We start from the raw sequence: 18,524 nt of genomic DNA, 5'->3' as shown, positions 1-18,524 counted from the left end.
CTCCGACAGCAGGGGACACCCATTTTTCTGAAAATAATGCCGCACCTTGTCCTCCTCTGGGTGACTCCTTGAGATCTGTTAATAAGCGCTGCAAGAAGCTCCAGGTGGCGCCTCCACACTAGCCTCAAGGGAGACTCTACCAGCTTTGCCATAAATCAAATGTGACTCTCCTGCATCTGTAAAATCAAAACAGACTATTTCACCTGCTTCATTGTGCAGGGAATTTACCTCACAAGAGCAAGGTATAGGTACTAGCAACACAGAAAGACTTTTTGGCGAGAGCTGAGAATTTCATGGTGTTTGGGACGTTCTCTGATCATTGCTCTGTTTCTTTTAGATGTCAGAGGCAAAAAGTCAAGGTTCTCACCATGCTTATGTTGTGCTAAGTGAAATATTTCATGCTCAGAAGAAGTGTGCTGCACGAAATAGAGATCCCTCACTCAAAGAAGGCATTTCCTCGCTATTATTCTAAACAGACACAAACACACAGGAAGACTGTAAGAGAAGCCGTATGGTAAAACGCCTGGGCTTCAGCCAATCCCAACTTAGAATAACCTTTCCTGAGCAGAGAAAATATCTTCTGTATTTCTGTCCCAGTCATTTTGCCACTGATGGAAATTATTTCCCCATACATCCGTGCAAAAGCCTCCCTAACAGCATGCAGAAATCCATGCTCAGCTGCAGAGGTGTCCTTGGTTCACCACATCACTGGCTGTCAGGCCCTAGAGTCCCTGGGTGCAGCCAGCACAGCACTCCTGGCACTGCCATTTGAAATCTGCAGCAACGGTGTTACACTCCGGGCATCCAGAAGAGCCAGGACAGCCAGACACTGTCTTGTAAGGTGAAACTGTCTCTATTACTCTTTGTTTAATCATGCAGCAATCTTTAATATTTGCTAATTCATTCAGAAAGATATGTGGAATGTAATAATAATGCAATATTAATCTAAGAATAGCGTTCATCTGAGAAAGACATTTAGAAAGAGAAGAATCAAAGTGTAGAGGAGGTAATACAGGAAAAGACAAGACCTGAGATGGTACTGCTACATCAAAGCAGAAGAATATCCTAGCAGTCAGACCCACTTACAAATATGCCATTTATCTGAAACACAAAAAGGTCTGTGATTAAACTGGCTACCATAAAAGCTGGAATTCACCTAATATAAATGTACCACTGGGTTACAGTATTTGCATATGTATACATTAATTGGCCATTTTCTGTTTCTATTTGGTTAAGTGTATCTTTTCAACTCCACTTTACTTCAAGCGTAAAGATGAATACATACATCTGCCTGGAAATTGCATAGGTATCTAAAGGCAAACTTGCGAGAATTTTTAATGTCCAGTCACCTTGATATGCCAAAAATATTAAGAATCAATCTCCTCCTGCTTAACAGAAAGCCCAAGACAAGCACACGATTATGTGACTACACCCACAAGTCATACTTCGGCTGAGGTCAGGATCTTCAGTGCTAAACACACTACATCCCCCCAGCTGTGGGCCGTTTCAAATGTCATGTCTCAGACAGTGAACATCACATTACATGTGTTAGAGAAAATTAATCTTTATTTGGATTTTTTTTTTTCACTGGGTTCTGTCACCTATCCAGGTTTTGGGAGCTAAGAGTAGAGATGCTTCTAAATGTGTCTAGGTGCAGTTCCTACCTTCAATTATAATGCCATAGCACTGGAGCAATTCCTCTGCCTTCAGAATAGCACTGGCTTTATATCAAACATCATAAAGAAGAATTCAGCCCTTGGACTAAGTCTGTGTTACCAAGAGGTTAGTCTTCGAGGGCAAAGCACCTCCTCTCTATTCTCATGGGACATCCCCAGCAGCGGAAAAACTTTAGGACAGATATAAGTGAAAGCCAGCACCAGTGGAAAACTGGGTAAGCTCCCTGCAGCGGGTCTTCCCAGATGCCTTACAGACTGAGTCTGTGAAAAAGGAGTCTTGGGAAAAGGCATTTCATAAGAAAGGCCACAGTTAATAAATTAAATAGGTCTACTGCAAACAAAGGGTACTCAGACAAATACAATTTTCATTCTCTCTTCTCATATTGAGTTTTCAGCAGCACAGCTGAACCTCTGACACTGTTTCTCTTTCATACCTCCAAAGTAAGTCTGCAGAGTCAAAAATAATTTAACTAGTCTGTTTATTTTTAATTCGATGAATAAAATTTTACAGTTACAGGTGCTAAAAATCTTTCCTATTTGCAGCCTCATCCATTCCTCACAAGCTCCTTCACCACGCACCCTTAACGTGGCTTCCTTTCCTCTGCGCAGCGGTGCTGAGGCTGTCTTGCCAATCCTTGCTGCTCCACGTTGACCCTAATAATTCTGTTGATGTTGCTTTCACCAGGCTCTGGAGACTTTTCTACAGTGGGACTGTGCAAGCAACAGGGATGCTGTGGTGAGCTGGGAGTTGAAGCGCTTGGTGACTGCAGAGTTTGCCTTGAATGCCAGGACGATGAAATGGAGAACGAAGATGCTAGGAGAGAACAGGTACCCTTTAGTGAGAGAAAATATTGACCCACCATGAGCTTGGACATAGCAGTTCAACAGCCCCCCCCAGTCCTCAAATTTATCATGGAACAAATGACTCCATGACTATGGTAACAGAGCGATAGTCTTGTGTAACGAGGCTTTTCACTGCCTTCCTTTTTGCTTTCTTCCTCATAAGTTCAAACCAGTCTGCTTCTTAGCTATTCTCATTTTCTAACCTTGTAGCTGTTGTTATTCACATGCCAACTGTTCTTACCCTTCCTCTGGAATAATCTTCTAGACACTGCTGACGACAGTGTCTGGGCTACATGGACCTTGGTCTGGCCCAGTACAACCATGCTTATCTTCTCTGGTTTGCTATTAACAATACTGTGTCACTGAAAAGTCACCTTTTGCAATCATATCAAATGAGACCTCCAACTCCTAGGCACACTCCTGGCACAAAACAATGACAATCGTAATGAATGAATGGCAAAAGACCAGAAGCAGCAGGAAAAATGAAAAACAATAAAATAGGAAGAAACAAACTAAACAAAATTGCAAGATCTATTTGGCTTCATATATTTCTTTGGGGGGGATTTGGGGGTTTTAAATGATTGTGTAATAAACAGTTGTGTCGCAGAAAACAAATCTGTGGGAAGCATCTGAAGAATAAAGTTATGATAAACAGAGTGGGGAAGCAACAGCACGGATTGAGTACGTAGAGAGTATGAGACATGAGTATGATTGGGTTCAGGAATGCTGATCATCCATAGCTACCACTGAAAACGCTGAAGCTGAGGGTTTAAAAATCAAAAGAATGCTTTTGGAAATTGTCTTATACACGCACAACATCAGCACTTAGATATACAAAAGGAACATTCTGATTCTTCCTGGGGAACCTAAGAGACAGGAATCTGGAGTTCACCTGTGTGAGGTTCAGGAAATTTCTTTACTGTATCCTATAAGCTGATGGTATGTCTGCAGTATGAAAACATCGCTGGACTATGATACTGGAAGGTATTTCAGCCATACTGCTGCCTTGAATAAAATGAAAGATGCACTGTTAAATGAGCGTTCCCCATCACGTGCAGTTCACAAACTGTTCCTTTTCTTTACCCAGCGCACGTGCTCCCTATGTAGCTTCCCAAGATACTGAAAGAAACCATTCTGGTCTTACTCCCAGAATCTGGACAGAATCACCCTTCGTCTCCCCGCTCAGGCACCCCAACACATGCCTCCTACACCAAAGGAACTGCACTGTCTTCCCTTGCGCGTCTCCATGTTCCACTCTTTATGGGGAAAGGGGTGAAAAGTTTAACATGCTTTCCTCTTTCGACGAGCGGACAATGCTGACAGAAGAGTCATTTTGGCCAAGCTGTAACATGCTATCAACAGAAAAACAAAAGCCAAATCTGGAGGCTCTTGGGGAGCCCTTAACAACACACAGCTGCAGTAAGTACAGATGCAAGCATAATTGAATTGACATCAACTGTTTATTAAACAAGCCATGACCAACAGATGGGAACACTGCTTTATTATGAGAGCCTTCTCCAAACGTTGAATGAACTATCTAGAAAATGAGACTGGAAAACAAGTGGGTGCTAAAAATGTGAAATCCTACTGTGGGAAACCCAGCCAATCCACTAGACTGCCAGGTGCCACAGCTGTTACACTCTTGAACCCAATTCAGAGGAACTAGATTTGCCACAGAAAATGATAGAAAATGATCATTTTCAAAGGTCTCCCACCTACCCCATATTGGCAGTTACAGTAATTATCAGTGTAATTGCTTCAAGTCACATCTCATTATAAATTAAAAAGCAGATTTGGGCACTGTTAGCTAGGATTTGCTAATGCATCAGGCAATGCAGTCTATTACTATGTATCATACCTGTACTTCACTCTGAATTGTTTTCTGATTTAGTTTTTTACTAGATCACCATTTTGGAAAATCCACAAGGAAATCATGTGAAATGAACATTGATTTTAGGCAGTAAGACAGGGAGAAGAATTTTTCTATATAAACAAATACATGTTTTTTAAAGTATCTATAAAAACAATGATTGCAATAACCATTGAGTTAAGTATTTGTGATCTTGTTCAAACAAATAGTTTTATTTGAGTTACCTAGACAAAGAACCATTGGCCCACTAACAGTGGGAATTTGCCAGGACTTCATTCACTCTCTCATAAACACACAGAAGTAACTAACACAATAGGAGCGGTAGGTGCGCACATTAAAATAGTAATGTGTTAAATATAATAGTTCTGGAATAAATAAGACAAAAGTACACATCAACACAAAATGAAGTTAATATACACTAAATAACTAACACAATTACTTAGTCTTTATTCACTTCTCTTCACGTTGTTTGCCTGAGTGGGAATAACAGGAATGAGTTGTTGATTCCTCCAAACTATCAGGACTATTTTAGCTAAGCACAAACCAAACCACAACATTCCAAAATACTCCATTAATTCATAGAGGACGCACAGCTCTGTGGAAATATAAGGCTTCATGGAAATATAAGGCCTCATCAACCACCTATTTAAGAGCCATATAGCTGAATCCACATTATCTTAGAGAGCACAAAAATCCATCTCTGTAAGGGGCAATGCTCGTTAAAGTTCAGGATAACTTACTTCCTCATATAACAGAGAAATGTGTACATGAAGTCAGCAGAGGTCCTGCACCTGGGGGGGAACAACCCCAGGCACCAGGACAGGCTGGGGGCTGAACTACTGGAAAGTGGCTCTGCCGAGAAGGACCTGGGAGTGCTGGTGCACCAGGACAGGCTGACCGTGAGCCAGCACTGTGCCGTTGGAGCCAAGAAGGCCAACGGTATCCTGGGGTGCATTAAAAGGAGTGTGGCCAGCAGGTCAAGGGAGGTTATCCTCCCCCTCTACTCTGCCCTGGTGAGGCCACATTTGGAGTACTGTGTCCAGTTCTGGGCCCCCCAGTTTAAGAAGGACAGGGAAGTACTCAAGCAAGTCCAGCAGAGAGCTACCAAGATGATCCGGGGGCTGGAGCATCTCCCATATGAGGAAAGGCTGAGAGACTTGGGTTTGTTCAGCCTGGACAAGAGAAGACTGAGGGGGGATCTCATCAGTGCTTATAAATATATAAAGGGAGGATGTCAGGATGATGGGACTGGACTCTTTTTCAGTGGTGCCCAGCGACAGGCCAAGGGGCAATGGGCACACGTTGGAACACAGGAAGTTCCAGCTAAACACAAGAAGAAACTTCTTCCCTGTGAGGGTGCCAGCGCAGTGGCACAGGCTGCCCAGGGAGGGTGTGGAGTCCCTTCCCTGGAGACATTCAAAACCTGCCTGGATGTGTTCCTGTGGCCCCTGCTCTGGGTGTGCCTGCTGAAGCAGGGGGGTTGGACAAGATGATCTCCAGAGGTCCCTTCCAACCCCTGCCGTTCTGTGATTGTGTGAAAAGCTGACTGTGGCATGTAATGGCATGCCTACAGTAGCCCAGGTCTCTGCTGCAGAGTGACATGGAGTACAGATATTGATGACAGCTTTAATTGAGCTAGCTCAGACACCACAAGCATTGAGCTCCATATGAAATCATTTAATGCCTGCAACATAGACATACCTTTAATCCAACAAGGAACAAACAGTAGACAAACTGGAACATATACTCTGGTTACTAGCAGGTTCTAAGGTTGGTGTTATTGCATCTTAACTGCTACTACAAGTGTTTGGAAAATTAAGGTAGCATATGCTGGAATATGCTTTTTTCAGTTCTTCCTTTTGCTGGGAAAACACGTGCTGAGAATGATCAGTGTGAAGAATGGTTTCCAAAGGAGGTGAAAGAACCTTGTCACACAGGACGTGAGAAAGCAGGCTAGTTTAACACCCAGAAATGCAGAAACCTGGTTCCTTGTGTGGGTATTAACTGAAGGCCCATCAGATCCATTTAATCCCTAATATTTATAATTTTCCAGAGCTACTTTTTTACCTTCAAATTCTTCTTCATTGTTAGGCAGTGAATTTCTTCCTCTCTGTTTTACTTCAGAGTCCAGCATCCTCTCCATGGGATGTCTTTTGTCTCCTGGTCTCCTCTTCTTTTTCTTTTTTCCCCTATCTTCTTTCACAATACTTTTCTTTGCTTCTTCTCCCCCTTCATCTTCCACAGATGAGCGAGCAGAGGGCCTTGTGGCCTCTCTGTCCAGGCTAGAAAATCAGACAAGTAAATTCACTAATGTAAAAGCACACATATCGTATACTATTTTAAATCCTTTTTTACATTATATAGATTTCATCCTTTCCCACATCTCACAGTACTGACAAGAGGAGGACTTATCACATGCTTGACCATTTGTCCGGGCTATAGATGTCTTACAATTCAGTTTCCCTTTTATTTACAAAATAAGTAAATAAGTAAAGTATAGCCTAAAACAGGGCTCTGGCCCCTAATTCTGTTTACCTCTTATGAGTCCAAGAAGGATTTGGGCAATAATTGTCTTTTACGGTGTGGGCCCAGAACACAGTTTTTTACTTTGCATGTGGAATTTATGAGTTACATTTGCAGAGTGCTTGTTCTGCCATAATTATTTCCTGCCACTGTGATGGCAGGAAAACACCCCAAATGGATGCTAGCATTTGATATTAAAATGACAAGAGCTATACTAGTACCTCTAAAGATCAGTGAATTAAGCATAATGCCTAGTACACACCATAAAAACATCAAAATACAATCCCGAAGAACCCAGAGCTGAAGAGTTAGCCAAGCTGTTGTAATACATCTATGTGCACTGTGGACCCCTTGTCAACAGGGAAGCCTGGGCTATCCCTTTTACTTTTTTTTCCTTACTTCTACAGGACTTAGCACACAAAGATTGTCTCTTTTTGAGCTTCTAATATTGTATTGCATTCAAACTTTTTTGTTTCCTTTCTGATTAAATGGAGCAGTGGCACAGGCTGCCCAGGGAGGGTGTGGAGTCTCCTTCCCTGGAGACATTCAAACCCCGCCTGGACGCGTTCCTGTGCCCCCTGCTCTGGGTGTGCCTGCTGAAGCAGGGGGGTTGGACAAGATGATCTCCAGAGGTCCCTTCCAACCCCTGCCGTTCTGTGATTCTGTGATTAAATTATGCTTCTACTTTGTTTCTATCAACAATGTCAGCATGTTCTCATCAGGTCTGTGCACACTCAGGTGCAATATAGTGCACTGTTTCCCTCTGATAAGTATGACATGGGAGGTAGGTAGCTATTTTAGAATATAATAAATAAGAAGTTACAGTGGGAAGCACACTTCCATGTCCTCTAAAAGGTAGGGGCTCTAATGGAAACTCCAACTCAATCTGGGCTGGAGCACTGCCATAGCATTGCTAATACTAGTAACTGATTAATGTGTAACTAATGAAACACATTCAACATGGCATGGCAGTTACACGAAGTAACAAATGTAAAGTAAAATCACCACCAGTACCAGCTTTTTGTGATGCAGCCACTGAGTTCATGTAGCCAATGCCCAGAAGAGGACATTACGTATGTTTATATGATACTGAAGTGACACGTAAAGCAGCAAGAAAGGAATGAGATTTCACTTTACAAGTAAGTGGCTTTACAGAGAACTCAAAACCTAGCTGAGAATGTTACAAGCAAAAGACAAACATTCTGAATTATTAAGTGCATTGTTAGGGACTGTCTGCTCAAATCTTACAAAGCAATTTACTGTAGAGAGTTATAGATCCAAGAAGTAAGAAACTTAAAAGACTCTTAACTATAAAACTCTATAGTACCAGGCTTCTATTGTTAATTCTTGGAAAGACACTAAAGATCAGCAGAACCAGATATGATACATAATGTGGAAAAGATGGAGAGAAATATATTGCAGTAGATTATAAAGTTGGGAATGTACAAAAGAAGGTGCTGTGATTCTGGCAGCAAATTGTGGAATATTGTTGATTGGTAGTAATCACTGAGGTTTTTATTGGCACTCCAATGCACTTCATCTGTGTACCTGGTCTGTGTTGCCTATATGCTAAAAATTACTATTTATGTAGTTTATCCAATGCCAACAGAGGACCCTGGGAATCCCAAAGGACCAAACATTTCTAGGTCAGGGCTGTAAGTGGGCATCTAAGTTAAGAGTCTCAGTTTCAGATGCTCAGCTTTCTTTGTAATTTCTTATTAGCTGCTTTACACATTTCACTGTACTCTGCACTATAAATCTCAACATTCAATATACATCCATGGAGGTGAAGTACCTAAATTCCAATCTCAGAGCTGCCAAATGCTCAAGAGTTTCTGCCCTGAATCCCAAAATGTCCCTTTGTGTATCTGGGCCTTGGTGTCTTTAAAACACTAGAATCAGATGTAAGTAATAGCATTTGACATAATATTGTTTGGAGGCGCTTCACATGCCCCTTTAATGGCGGTAATTTGAGGACAATCTGAATAGTGCCATCTTCAAAAATAGAGACCTTTTGCAGTAAAAACAGTGTCATTTCAAATACGGTGGTTTGTTTCTAAAATATACAATTGTTGTGAAGAAACCATAAACAATATAGTGAAAACTTCAGACCTTAAAACAACTGTAAGACATTGGTGTGCTCAGTCATCATGCCTGTAAAATTTATGCTCTATTCCAGGCCATGTGAAAAACTGTTTAAGTTTGGTTTAAAGGGGATAAAATGAATGCCTTAACTGAGAGTCCATTATCTTGTGTTGTGGCAACAATATTGTTTGGAATATTTATTTAGATTTCATTAATTTAATTTCAATCATCTGCTATACAAACTGGCCAGTGTATTTACAACCAAATCAGTGTTCGTTAGCTGATTTTATATATATATATATCATATATATATAAACTATATATAAATTCACAATTAATATGACTTCAATATGCAGTTTCACATATTATTTTACCCAGAGATCTGTCAGATTTGATATCACTTCACCTAAAATTTAGATCTAATGAGTACATTTATTTGTTGTTTGCAAAAATGTAGTGTATCCATTTCAGTCAGTTCTCCAAAGAATTCCTCTGTTTGCCCGTGAATAACTCAATTTTCTCATCGTTTGTACACAACAATGGCAAGTCAGCTTGCTAGTAAAGTCTGTTTGGAGAATAATATTAAAATTTATATTAAAGCATTCAGTCATGAAACAAAGCATGTAGAATGGAAGCCACTCGTATTGCTTATGCATTTAGTCACATCTTGTCTTAATAAGGTATCTCATTTAGAATATAATCTAACTCAGCGGAAGGAAAAGACTTCCACTGATTTGGCTGGAACTCAGGTCAATCATATACCTGCCTCTTTTCAACTGTTTGTATGCATGAAGTAGGAAACCATGGTCTTCAGGTTTACTTTTCAGTGAAAAGAGGCTACCATCATGTATCTAATCGGGCCTGGAAAAAGGCATTGATGTATTTTCAGATTTGGAATTCTGCTCAGTAACGTGGGGGTATTTATTTGTTTATGTGCTGTGGCTGCAAGTTGGCAGGACAGCAAGTTTCAAACCGTGCTGGAATCACTACTAGAAAATGCGTGGAAAACAGGGCTTGAATCAGTGTTGCTTTTTTGTTCCATCATTCTTAGGGTATCCATAGATCAACCCACAACTGGAACCCTCACCCATTATTTTTAGATGTAATCTTTAACACTGATCATCATTTTAGAGCATTTCAATATAAATGAAGAACTTCTAAAATTGCCTCTGAAGGTGGGATTTGTCCTGTTCATGCAACCTCTTGGGAAGAAATCTCCTACGCTGGAGATTATACAATTCTTTGGCAGCAGTGCCCATACTATGTTGACATACATGGAAGAGGAAACCCTTCAGTCTAGAATCCCTACAGGATTTCAAGACAGATGGAAGATTCAAAACAAAAGTATGTTTTTTCACACAAAATGTGAAACTGCACAGCTCCTTCTGGGAAGAGGCTATGGATGATAAAGGCTTATATGGGTTCAAAAAAATAACTGCAAAAAAATTGTGAAAGAAAAATCCATCAAGGCTGTTAAGACAGAGACTCCAATTGTGCTTCAGAAAATCCTTAAATGACAAACTGCTGGAGGTTGGGAATGCATTCTGGAGAAATATCCATAGATTATTATTCTGATCTTATTCTACTTCCTCAGACCTGTTGTTGCTTACTGTCAGAGATTGTTAGTGCTCTGAAGGTTATCATAATCCAATGCTATTTCAAATGGATTAAACTCGAACTTAATACAAAATGAAAAAGTAGTCCACAATCACTTGGAACCACTGCACGTTTGGCACATACTTCACATGAGAAAAATGGTACCCCTGCTGTACAAAAGTTCTGCAGAACTTAAGCAGGAGTTCATATTCATCCTACATGCTCTCTGTATGGAGATGTATGGAGATTACATCATTCTCCAGATTTAAGCCCAGTAGAAGATTCAGTATCTTAGAAACAACTGGTGATTTAATGCATAGCTTTTTATCACAATAAATAGCTTAAAAGAAAAATAAGGTCTACAACAAATAGAAACTTCATCTTCCCTTTCATCAATCCTCTAACAGCTTCCTGGGGCTAAGCTTCAAACCATCACATCCCAAATTCATTCCAAAATGAATATAGGGTAATAAATTGCCAGGTAATAAAATGGTTGGACAGACAGTCTGACTGACACACTTGTGGGTCAAATCACTTGGTTGCATATGTAGAGCAAGCCAGTTCACAACAACTGTAGTTAGAGTACTACATGTGGAAACCTGACAGCATAGTTGAACCCAACATGCAACACTTAGGATTCAAGTAAAACTACTTTTATACTTCTATGTTCAAGCATACTCACATCATGTAATCCACCATCTGTGCCATTCTTATGTAGTGACAGGAAAAGGCATACTTCATTTGGCTGATTTTAATAAGCCCACTCCTTACAGAGTGTTCCTGCAATAATGCAATCAACTTTCACCTCATTTAAATCTACATCTCAGAAACAATGAAGATACATATGTATAAAAAACCGTTTTAATGTAACTGTAATCAGCCTCTAAATAATGAAGATTAAAGTTTCAAGTACAGAGTACATTTTCTTAATATGCACTATGAAAAATGCAGTAAAATTATCATAACGGCTTACAAACAAATAAACAAACATGATGAAATGAACTGAAGACTCTACTGACTGTGACAAACCCCTCTATGTTTCTCATTTTAGCAGCATGGAGCTTGTGAAAGCCACCAAATGGATTAAAGAGGAAAGAACAGAGTATGATTAAAAATAAATTATCCTACAGAATTTCTTGAGCTCTTTGTTGAGCCCTGAAATCTGATTTACTTTGGTTAGCTGGAGACAGGCATTGGGACAGAGAGCTCATTAGCCTGGAAAATTATATCTGCCTCATCAGAAGCAGAACGATGGTAATACCATTGCCAAATGGGTATCATCTTCTAGGTTCACTTACTTTCCTGTTGTTGAACATCAGAACTGTGTAGAGTTTATCACCCATTTCCACCCTCTTTGGTGTTGCTATGACAATGGCAGGTGCATAATATTCGTTTCCTGCCTGTGTCCCAGTTCTGGCAAACACATAGTCTCCAACCTGCACACCAGGAAAGCGTCAGTTTGCAAGAACAGTGCAACTTGTAAGTTTTACAAAACATGTAAGGGAAATACTAAGATATTTTTACATGAATCAGCATTCTAACATATTCTCATGCTTTAACATGGCTCTTTAAAAGAAAAAAAACTTGATCCTTGCGTGTACCAATAACTCACAATTTCCACTGAATCACGGAGAGAACACAAAGCAAAAATAAACAACAGAGCCCTACTAAATGTACCAGAGCTCAACTAGCAAGTCAAAAAGAATGAGGAAACTCGTATAACTCTTCAGCCCCTTGAACTGAGTGCAAATTTAAATTTTTTCAGTAAACACAGAAGTCACAATTTTCTATCAAATTCTGCAGATTTTCTCTAGAATTGGATGGTCCTTTTAGAGAATATCAGGAACTACCTGGTCAGGATTTGCCTTCATTTCAAAGGGAAAAAAAGGTGTGTCTTAAGATTTAAGTGTAACAAAACAGTTATAAAAATACTTTTTGTATTCAAAAGAGCTGCATCCATTCTGTATCCTTTCTGTATCCACCATCACTCTCATGTGTAAAATAAGAATCACCTGAAAAAACAACTGTGATTACAGATAGCAGCTGACAAATTTTAAATAAAAACAGATCTGGAATAAGAGTGATTTTTTTTTTAATTACTGTTTTTTGCCTTAGTATGAGGTTATCTGCTGGATTTAAAATATGTTGTGAAAACCAAATGGTTATAACCTGCTGTATGTCACATTGTGTATAAAAGGCTCTCCTTGATTCATAGTCTGTGTGCTAGGAAACCATCATTCTGCTGGTAATTAGCTCACCTTTCTTATACAGGTGGCCAAATAGTCACACTTTATAAAGAAAATAAAACAGAATTCTAATAAACTAAGGAATAGTATTACAGTGAAAACGAGGTCCAAACAAATGAAAAATAGCATGTTGAAAATAGCATGATATTACTATCAATAAAAACTCTTCTTTAAAATAGATGTATCTAAAAGATTAAAAAAAATAATCTATCCTTTATTCTATGTGTGACCAAATGAACAAAATTTAAAATGCATATTTTCTGTCATTAAAAAATGCAGTTTTTCACCTGCAGATATGGGCATGGCATAGCACCTCCCACAGGTATAGCAAACTTCACAGGCACAACCTGGGTCTCCCCGTTGTTGAAATCAACAAGTGTACAGGTAGAACTGATATTCTTTATGACAGTTCCTAAAAAAACAACACAATAAAATATTCAAATTATTTTTCTTTTACTTCTCGTGGAAATTTTCTTTAAAAATCCCATAAGCTGTCACACATCACTGAGGTCAAACATATCTATACTATACATTCTTCATTTTCATTTAGCTGGGGTAAGCTGTGCTAGGGCAATAGAGAAATTTGTACCTGGAAAGAATACAGTCTTAGTAACCATTCTTAATAATGCCATAAAAATAAAACAAAGAAAAATTTTCAAGCCCAGGTCTGAAATTTGTAAGTTGATCAGGTGGATGATTGGTGACATAATGAAATTATTACCACAGTTAAAGATAGGTAATTTAAAAAAACAAACAAGTGAAGGTAACAAAAATACACACACACACACACACACTTCTTTAATGCAACAACAGAATACAATTTTACCTTCTAAGCATTCTGGCTCAAAACTCAACAAAAAAGGCAGAAGCATTTAGTGAATTCTTTGAAAACACACGCATACGCGCATGCGCACACACACACACAGAAGCTCGGCCTTTGCCAAATGCTCAACAGAAACATTCAAGGGAGACATCAGAGGGATAGGTTGATACTCTTGGATACTCAGTTACTTAAAAGGATTTCCTTCCATACTCTTCTTATATAAATGTATCAGAAGCACATCAGCGTTGCTTTCTAACATTACGAAATGTATGGGGTTTTTTTGTAAATGTATACATGTGGACACACAGGACATGTATTTATTTTTCATCAATATGCACATGTAATATTAAATCTGATTAGGCAGAAGAAGCTAATTACAACCGAAACTAATGTTTTATGAGTATTAATAAACTCTAAAAAAATACTTAAAATGTGGACAGAAATATATACCTGGATAATAAAATCCTGTGACGTCTGATCTTGCAATCACCTTTTGGCTTTTGTGAGTCACAGATACTTGGCCTTTTTGTCTTTCTTTAGACTTTGACTTCACAGTTTCTTCTTCAAGTCTCTGTAATTTGATGCAATTATTTTTTCCACAACAACTGAGCCAGTTAGCCTCAGTCTATCCTTTGGAATCAATTAAAAATTTAGGCAACATAATGTTATAGCCTCTGCAGGTAGTTCACAGTAAACTGGAATTATTCTAAACATTCAGAATTGTTATAAACAGAGGAAGCTACGTTACAGGAAGTATTTATAGAGAAGATCTTATAAAATTTTTCACTGTAAAATCCTGGTTTACATTGTCATAACAATACCTATATTTTCAAGTGTTCAGGCAGAAATTTACCTTGATGAATTACGGTCCTGGCTGCTGTTTTCCTAGAAAAAATTTTACAGAGTTGTACAATCCATATTCAAGAATGAGGTAAGGAAAAATCAACTGATTTGGCAGACTAAGTGTAGGTGCTATACCCTTCCATTTTGTTCAGATAGGTGGGTCTTCACAATAATCTTATTTTCATTAGAAGTACCTCACTGTATGGAATGACAGATTTAAAAAAAACTCAAATAAAGAATCAAAGGGGTTTTTTAAATCTTGAAGTGCCTGAAAAAATGTTTATTTTCAAACTACAAATTCAAAATTAAAATTTTCGGCAGTCTTTAAAAATTCCAGCTTAGTAAAATATTAAACCGCACCTTCTAGAGCTGCCACTGTCCATCATTCTGCCCTGCTAGTTTGGGTTCTTCATACAGTAACTCTTTTCTGTGGGGGCAACTCCCCAGGCTACAGGTCCTGTAATGTACCACAGCCACAAAGAACACCGGCGCTTACTGTTGAATTGCTCATCAATAAGTTTGGGGGACTACGCAAAGGATGGTGACAACAGAAATACCAATGGGGCTGGCTGGCTGTGGACCTACTCAACTCCCAGCTGAAGTCAGTGACTGCAGTTAGTAGGAACTGAATGAAGAATGAGGAAGGCACAATGGCTCTCACACTACAACTCAGGCAGGGGGCTGTGGGAAACACAGTATGTGAAAAATAGTCAGCGACTCACAAATCACAAGCGGCTTTACGTGAAAATATAGCATCAGGCTTTCTTAGCTTCTGTGTACTTGACTTTACAGTCACCACATTCTTTTACCTTAAAGCCTTTTATATTTCACATTAATATTTTATGGAGTCTCAGTGTTATTTCCCTTTAAAGTAAATTGTGTTCTTAAATCCCTTCTTTTTCTAGAAGAAATAATTTCTTCCCATTTAGGGCATCTTCTTACAGGAAGTTTTGAGAGGATCAGACTATTATGTGTATATGTCAGAATGTGAAAGAACATTTTATATTTTGGTCTTCTGAGAAAATTAAGAAAACTGATGATATAAAAACATTTTCTTTCTCATATTAAGAAGTCCATAGTCCCAGTATTTTTTATAAGTACATTTTAATAATCCTCTGGAACAACAGTGTAATTTATATTTACTACAACAATAGCAAATTAATCCCTGAAAAAGTCTATTATTTTCTCCGTGTTGCTCAAAATAATGCTTCTAAATATAAATTATAAGCATGCAAAGTTAAATAAATGTTTTCGCATTAATTTTTAAACCACATATTTATTAGCTTACCTCGTAAAAAATTTGCAAGCATCTATCCTTATACAGTTCATTTGAATCACAAAAACATACAGCTTGAAATCTCAAACTTTTCCACACATCTACTCCCTGTTCTGAAAAAAACCCCATAACTCACAGACTCCTAAAATCCCCTCCTTGCTAGGGTGTATATGACCTGCTTACTTCCTTGTCTGGAAACATTATTCTTCTTAAAAAGATATATTTGATTTTGATCCTCTATTTTCCCTAACAGGCAAAAATGATGGAAAAGATGGAATAACTTTGACTTAACTGTTTGTTCTCAGTTTCACTATAACTATCACAACCTGTTTTTCCAATCTCCCACTCAAAAATCACAACCAACCCTAAAAGAAGTCCTAAAAATAAGCAATAAACACACACAAAAAAATCAAAGAGATATTTAAATGGGAGATATGAGGGTTTTTTCTAGCTTATTCTTTACCCCTATAGAATATAAATGATGTCAGCACTTCTGTTTTTCAGACTCAATTGAAACAGAGGCTCTTCACAGCGCTTAACTGACTGCTTGAAGTGTAACCTAACAAAGACTGATTTGAGTGCAAAGACTTACAGCTCCACAGACACAAAGAGGTGTTTGGGTAAACCATTTACTTAATTCCTCAGGTTCCAAAGGGACAGCTGCTGCTGCATATTTATTATCGACTAATTTGTAATGCTTGACTAATAACTTGGGCAACTTCCAGCACTCCGCATTAATCCAAATACTAAAGACTGCGCAAGCATCCACAATGAGGACGCCGAGTCCTGCAGAATTCAGGTGGCTCAGAAATACCATCTAAATTTAAATCCATCTCTCCTTCCTCTCATACAGCTTTTAGGTGCTCAGCATGACTGACCCAGGCACTGCCAGAGTGCCCCTTTCTGAGATATCAGTCTCCAGTATTTTTATTACAGAAGAGCCCTGTCTGATTCTCAGAGATTTTTGCCCTGTTTAGTTCTGCCTCTGTTGAAGGCAATGCATTAAACCACATGAGGTGAAGGAGACAATGTTTCTCCCTGCCAATACCTGCTGCATTTTAAAATTTGCTTTCAAAGAGATTAGTTTTTGCACTTTCCTACTGTAAGTGAGAACAGATTGGACGACTATACGCAGATCTCCATGTATCTTGGCTCTAACTTCGGCTTTCCACAGTCCTGACATCTCCAGAGCCAAGCAACCACTGCTTTTCCCAGGCTGTCAGTGGCAACAAGCCCCATTCTGTGTAGACCACAGTCCATTTTTATGAAAGACCCTAATTTTTTGTAGCTACATGCTGTCTGTCCAGCAGGTTACTTCTGTGATGACAATGGAAAATCTGACCAAACATTTCTAGGTAGTTAAAACTTCTTTGTTGTTGTTTTGGGATGCTTGTTTTCTGTTGTCTCCCTAAAGAGACACAAGAACAAAGCCAGGGTTTTGCCAAGATGTTTAGGAAACATATGAATGCAAAAAAGGTATCAACAGACAGCGATTAGTAATCCTTAAACAGTGAGGAAGAATGTGGAGTGTAAGAATTAGGAAACCAGGAAATAGAAGAAACTGCCAAGGGAGATCCAGAATTGCCATTCATGTAAAGAATCAAGTCTCAGCTATAAATATTTCATTAGGAGTAATTAAATCAATTGCATATGAAACACATTTTCAGAAAGAACAGACTCAATGAGCCACTAGAGGTCCCTTTCCACCCAAATAAACATGCTTTACATAACACATTATGCTTATTAACAATTTTAAGTTGTTTTTAATCACATGGTGACCATTCAGCAGGGTCACACAAGCCTTGCACTTTTGAGCTTATCCTGAGGGAAACACAGTACTTTAAAAAGTATAGTCTTAATGAGAATTAATCCTTAGCAATGAATGCAGATTTATTTCTCTGCAGAATCTGAAGTCCATTCATATGCAGAAACAGAAATATTTAGTATGAGAAGAAATGTTCTCCACCACTCTCAAAGACCAGATTTTAACACTGGGGAAAGAAATACTTGACATGAAAATGTTACAGCCGTTAACAGAATGCACCAAACTGCCCGGGAAGCTAACATTTATGGAGAACAGTAATGGCATGACTCCAGCAGACCTGAGGCTGTCTAATGAGAAGTGGGTATGGGACCCTGAACAATGCCTTTTACTAGCTGACATCATGTTGTAAACAGCTTTAAAATTCAGTGAGAAAAAAACATAATAAGAAATGATGGCTGTTATGCCTCATGAGTTCAAAATAGGAGAGAGATACAGTACTTTACGTCAAAGCAGTTACTTATTAGGGGAAAAAAAACCAAAGTAAATTATACATTCCTCATTTTTTATATCTTCAGATGAAAGCTGAGTGCCAGCCTGAAGAGGAAGACTTTTGTCAACCCATGATTTAATCCGTACAACAAAAGGAACTGAGTAACCTGAGTAAAATACAGTCTACAATTAGCCCTCCAATTAGGTAACCATCAACATTCAGTGCTTTATATTTTGCCTGATAATAACCAAATGTGTTTGCTCATTTCCCAAAGCATTTAATTCTTGCATTGAGGTCTTCCATCACCTCATGGCTCTGCGCAGATGGATGTCTACTTCAACCTCCTCCAATAAGGCACTGGCACACCCTACCTTTCATGAATATGTGCAACACAGCAGCCTGAACACAACTCCCAGAGAAGGTCAGAGCACAGAGGAAGGATAACCAGACCATTAATTCAGTTGTAGGCTTAATCAGAAAGCTCTTGG

General features: G+C 38.8%; 1 protein-coding gene across 2 annotated transcripts in view; it reads right to left on the bottom strand.

Moving 5' to 3' along the window:
• Positions 1 to 2,139: 2,139 nt before the first annotated feature.
• The window catches only part of VWA3B (von Willebrand factor A domain containing 3B), a 69,494-nt gene continuing 53,109 nt past the window's right edge, over positions 2,140 to 18,524 (bottom strand). For both annotated transcript variants that reach the window (XM_075093370.1, XM_075093381.1), the window contains exons 23-28: positions 14,113 to 14,233; positions 13,127 to 13,251; positions 11,892 to 12,029; positions 11,276 to 11,373; positions 6,457 to 6,671; positions 2,140 to 2,490 (exon numbers count right to left, since the gene is read on the bottom strand). In XM_075093370.1, coding sequence (XP_074949471.1) covers positions 2,258 to 2,490; positions 6,457 to 6,671; positions 11,276 to 11,373; positions 11,892 to 12,029; positions 13,127 to 13,251; positions 14,113 to 14,233 — 930 coding nt within the window. In that variant the 3' untranslated portion in view covers positions 2,140 to 2,257. The remainder of the gene's footprint in view (positions 2,491 to 6,456; positions 6,672 to 11,275; positions 11,374 to 11,891; positions 12,030 to 13,126; positions 13,252 to 14,112; positions 14,234 to 18,524) is intronic.

Source organism: Phalacrocorax aristotelis, chromosome 1 (assembly GCF_949628215.1).
Source record: "Phalacrocorax aristotelis chromosome 1, bGulAri2.1, whole genome shotgun sequence".
Lineage (NCBI taxonomy): Eukaryota > Metazoa > Chordata > Aves > Suliformes > Phalacrocoracidae > Phalacrocorax > Phalacrocorax aristotelis.
This window is presented reverse-complemented; position numbering and strand designations above follow the sequence as displayed.